Here is a 4,092-nt window from a genome sequence, read left to right as displayed (position 1 = left end):
GATCCAACACCAGGGCCAACACCGAGGCCAACGCTGGGGCCAGCACCAACACCAAGGTCCCCACCAGCTCCGACGCCGGCACCGGGGAAGTCAAGGCCAGCGCTGAAGGGCTCAGGGGGTCCCGGCGGGGCCTCAGCCGCCAGCTGCTGCCGCAGGCACCAGGCCTCAGCCTCACTGTGGGAGAGACGGGGGGTTATGGAGGGGCCTGGGTCGCCCCGGGGGAGGGTGCCCAGACCCATGGGTCCCATGTGGGGTGGGGAGCTCCCAGACGCCTGGGTCCACTCACCTGATGACGAAGTTGTGGGCGAGCAGGGCCGGGCCCTCGGGGCGCAGTCGGGTGTAGACCCACGTCCAGCCCAGGCCATCCTTGCGCTGCAGCCGCGTCACCAGCTCCCCTCGCGCCTCCGCCCCGGCTCCTGCTGCGGGGACACGGGGACGTCAGCGGGGATGGGGGAGCGATGGGGGCAGGGGAGGAGGGGGTGGCTGGGGGTGGTGGGGACACGGCGACGTCAACGGGGATGACTGGGGTGGAGGGGGACGTGGGGATGTCAGCGGGGACGGGGGTCAACAGGGTCATGGAGGATGACTGGGGGGGAGACAAGGTGACCCCAGGGGATGTGTGGGACGCTGAGGACATTGGGGAGGGGGGTGCAGGGTGACGTCAGGGGGCCCAGGGAATGCCCACGGTGCTGGGGGACACCCCTGGGGACATGGGGAGCCAGGGGACAGCCAGGAGGATCACAAAGGACAGCTCGGGGGGGACAGGGAGACCCCAGGGGACCCTGGGGACAGACGAGGGGACACTCACCGAGGCGGAGGTGCTGGCGGGCGACGTGGCCGAGGTCCTCGGGGTGCAGGAGCCGGTACCAAGAGCGACCCAGGAGCTCCCCCCGCCCGTAGCCCAGGTGGATCAGGACGCTGCGGGACAGCACATGTGGGTCCCTCGCCCACCCACATCCGGGTCCCCCCCAGACCCCTGGGACCCCTGGACACCTCGGTCCCCTCCCGGATCCCTGGATCCCCTCCCAGATCCCTGGGTCCTCTCCTGGATTCCTGGGTCCCTTCCCAGATCCCTGGATCCTCTCCCAGATTCTTGGGTCCTCTCCCAGACTCCTGGGTCTCCCCTGGATTCCTGGGTCTCCCCTGGATCCATGGGTCCCCTCCCTCATCCCTGGGTCCTCTCCCAGATTCTTGGATCCCCTCCCAGATCCCTGGGTCTCCCCTGGATTCGTAGATCACCCCTGGATCCCTGGGTCCCCTCCCACCTTCCTGGGTCCCCTCCTGGATTCCTGGGTCCCCTCCCGGATCCCTGGATCCCTTCCCGGATTCTGGGTCCCCCCGGACGCCTGGGTCCTCACCTGTCGGAGATGTCGAGCAGGGCGAGGTCGCGGGCGTGGCGGCTCTGGAACGCGGGCAGCAGCAGGCAGTCGGGGCAGGGCCAGGGCGGGGGGTCCAGGGGGGCGCAGAAGGCGACGAAAAGCCCCGGGAGGGCCCCGGGAGGGCCGGGGGGAGCCTGGAAGCGGCCCCGCAGCAGCACCAGCTTCCGCCCGGCGCTGGGACGGCGCGAGGCCCGCGAGGTGGTGAAGCGGCAGCGGAAGAGGCGCTCTGGGGGAGGGGAGGCTCTGTTGGTCCCTCCGGCCTCCGTCCGTCTCTCCACCCATCCCTCCATCCTTCCATCCATCCCTCTCTTCTTCCATGCTTCCTTCACTCTCTTCCTCCATCTCTCCATCCTACCATCCGTTCCTCCATCCCTCTATCCTTCCATCCATCCCTCCATCCATCCCTCCATCCCTCTCTCCCTCCTTCCAACCATCCATCCTTCCATCCATCCATCCATCCTACCATCCCTCTCTCCCTACATCTCTCTCTCCTTCCATCCATCCGTCCATCCCTCTCTCCTCCCAACCATCCATCACTCCATCCCTCCCTCCATCCATCCATCCGTCCCTCTCTCCTTCCCTCCTACCGTCCCTCCCTCTCTCCATCTCTCCATCCCTCTCTCCTTCCATCCATCCATCCATTCCTCCATCCCTCCCTCCCTCCCTCCATCCCTCTCTCCCTCCACTGCTCCATCTCTCCATCCCTCTTCCATCCCTCCCTCCTTCCATCCCTCCCTCTGCCCACGCCCCGCCAAGCCCCTCCCCAGGCCCCGCCCACCCACCCCGAGGCCCCACCCACCTGCCTGGGGGGGCCCGGGCAGGGTGAGCTGATGCCGCACCAGGGGGTGGTCGGCCGGATCCAGGAGGTCGTAGATGCTGTCGCCCTGTGCCACCAGGTCAACCTACGTGGGGGGAGGCAGAATCAGCACCCAGCACCCTCCCCTGGCACCCAGCACCCGTCATCCTGCGGCACCAGAGCCCTCTACACCCGGGGGGTGGGGACACACACCGCACCCAGCACCCCACCCCGTCCCCGTGTGCGGGTGCCCACCATGGAGTGCCCCAGGTGCTGCGCGACGTTGTCGGTGACGCCGACCAGCTTCCCCTCGCGGGTGACGGCCAGCAGGAACCCGGGCAGAGAGGCCACCAGGTCGGCCAGCTCCGGCCCCCCCAGCAGCTCCATGGGTGCTCCCCGCGTCGGGCCTGCATGGAGACAGACGTCAGCACCCACCCAGCACCCACCACTTTGCCCGCATGGTCCCACTGCGGCCCCGGGGCACCCACGAGGCCACGGCCCACGAAGCACCACCCGTGGAGTCAGTCACCAGTGGCACCCATAGCCTTGCCCACGTGGGCCCACAGTGGTCCTGGCCGGACCCACGGCATCACCCATGTGGACCCACGGGAGTTCCTGGCCCCGTCCCTCGTCTCCAGCCCCAGCTCTGGTCCCTGATCCTGGTCCTTGGCCCGGTTCCTGACCCAATTCCAGACCCGGTCCCTGTCCCAGGGTCTCGGTTGCTGTCTCAGCACCCCTGCCCCAGCCCCGATCCCTGGGCCCTGGTCCTGCTCTCGGTCCCAGCCCCAATCCCAGCTCCCGATCCTGGTCCCTGGTCCTTGGTCCCAGTCTTGATCCCTGGTCTGATCCCAGGTCCCAGTCCTGCTCCCTGGTCTTGGTCCCTGTCCTGCTTATCCTATTCCAGCCTTGATCCCAGGTCCCGATCCTGATCCCCGGTCCCTGCCTCGGTCCCTGTCCCGGTGCCCCCCGTCCCCCCTCAGCCCCCCATCCCGGTTCTGTCCCGGCCCCATCGCGCCCCGGTTCCCGCCGCTGTCCGCGGTGCTGAACCCCCCCCGCCGCTGTCCGCGGTGCTGACCCCCCCCCCCGCCGCCGCCGCTGTCCGCGGTGCTGAACCCGGTCCCGGCCCCGGGCCCCGTCCGCCGTGCTCGTCCCGGCCCTGCCCGCTCCGCGCCCGGTCCCCGTCCCGGTCCCCGTCGCACCCCCACGCTGGTGGCTGTGCGCCTCCCGGTGCCCACCCCGGTCCCTCTGCCGGCTCCTCTCCCCAGCCCGCTGCCCGTCCCAGCCCGGTGCCGTTGCCCGGTCCCCTCCTGATGCTGATTCCCGGTCCCATCCCGGTGCTGATGCCTGGTCCCATCCCAGTGCCGGATCCCATCCCAGTGCCATTCCCCAGTCCCATCCTGGTGCCACTGCCCAGTCTCATCCCGATGCCATTCCCCAGCCCGGTGCCGGATCCCGGTGCCATTCCCCAGCCCCATCCCTGTGCTGGATCCCATCCCGGTGCCGGATCCCATCCCGGTGCCGGATCCCATCCCGGTGCCATTCCCCAGCCTCATCCCAAGGCCAAGCCCCAGCCCTATGCCCATACCAACTCCCACCCCAACCCTACCTCTTCCAGCCGCCCCGTTCCCCATTGCCCACACCGCGGCGGCCGCTGAGCTCACCGGGCCGGAGGCAAGCGCCCTTGCGGGTGTAGATGCAGGCGAGGGCCATGACGTGGAGGTAGGAGAGGCGCGGGCGGTCGCCCTCGGGCAGCGGCAGGAGGTCACGCAGGGCGCGGATCTCGGCGTTGATCTGGTCCCGCCGCGCCTTGGAGGCGCCTTTGGTGGAGCGGAGCATCCTCGCGCCGCGCCGCCGCCCGCTCGCCCCTTATATGGACCGCGCTGCCCTACGTCACGGCCGCGTCACACCTCCCCCCCC

The 4,092-nt window shown here is 69.7% G+C and overlaps 1 protein-coding gene across 1 annotated transcript; it reads right to left on the bottom strand.

Annotated features, from left to right (window-relative positions):
* Window positions 1-661: 661 nt before the first annotated feature.
* NPAS4 (neuronal PAS domain protein 4) lies at window positions 662-4,092 on the bottom strand (the record flags this gene model as incomplete). The annotated part of the gene is made up of 6 exons (XM_082012385.1): window positions 3,782-4,092; window positions 2,431-2,623; window positions 2,175-2,281; window positions 1,359-1,730; window positions 809-918; window positions 662-702 (listed from the first exon to the last, which is right to left on the bottom strand). The coding sequence occupies exons 1-6, from the start codon at window positions 4,009-4,011 to the stop codon at window positions 662-664; spliced, it is 1,053 nt and encodes a 350-aa protein (XP_081868511.1). The 5' UTR covers window positions 4,012-4,092.

Source organism: Phaethon aethereus (assembly GCF_964289735.1).
Source record: "Phaethon aethereus genome assembly, chromosome: 37".
Lineage (NCBI taxonomy): Eukaryota > Metazoa > Chordata > Aves > Phaethontiformes > Phaethontidae > Phaethon > Phaethon aethereus.
The sequence above is the reverse complement of the archived record's forward strand: the minus strand, read 5'-3'. Positions and strand labels throughout refer to the sequence as shown.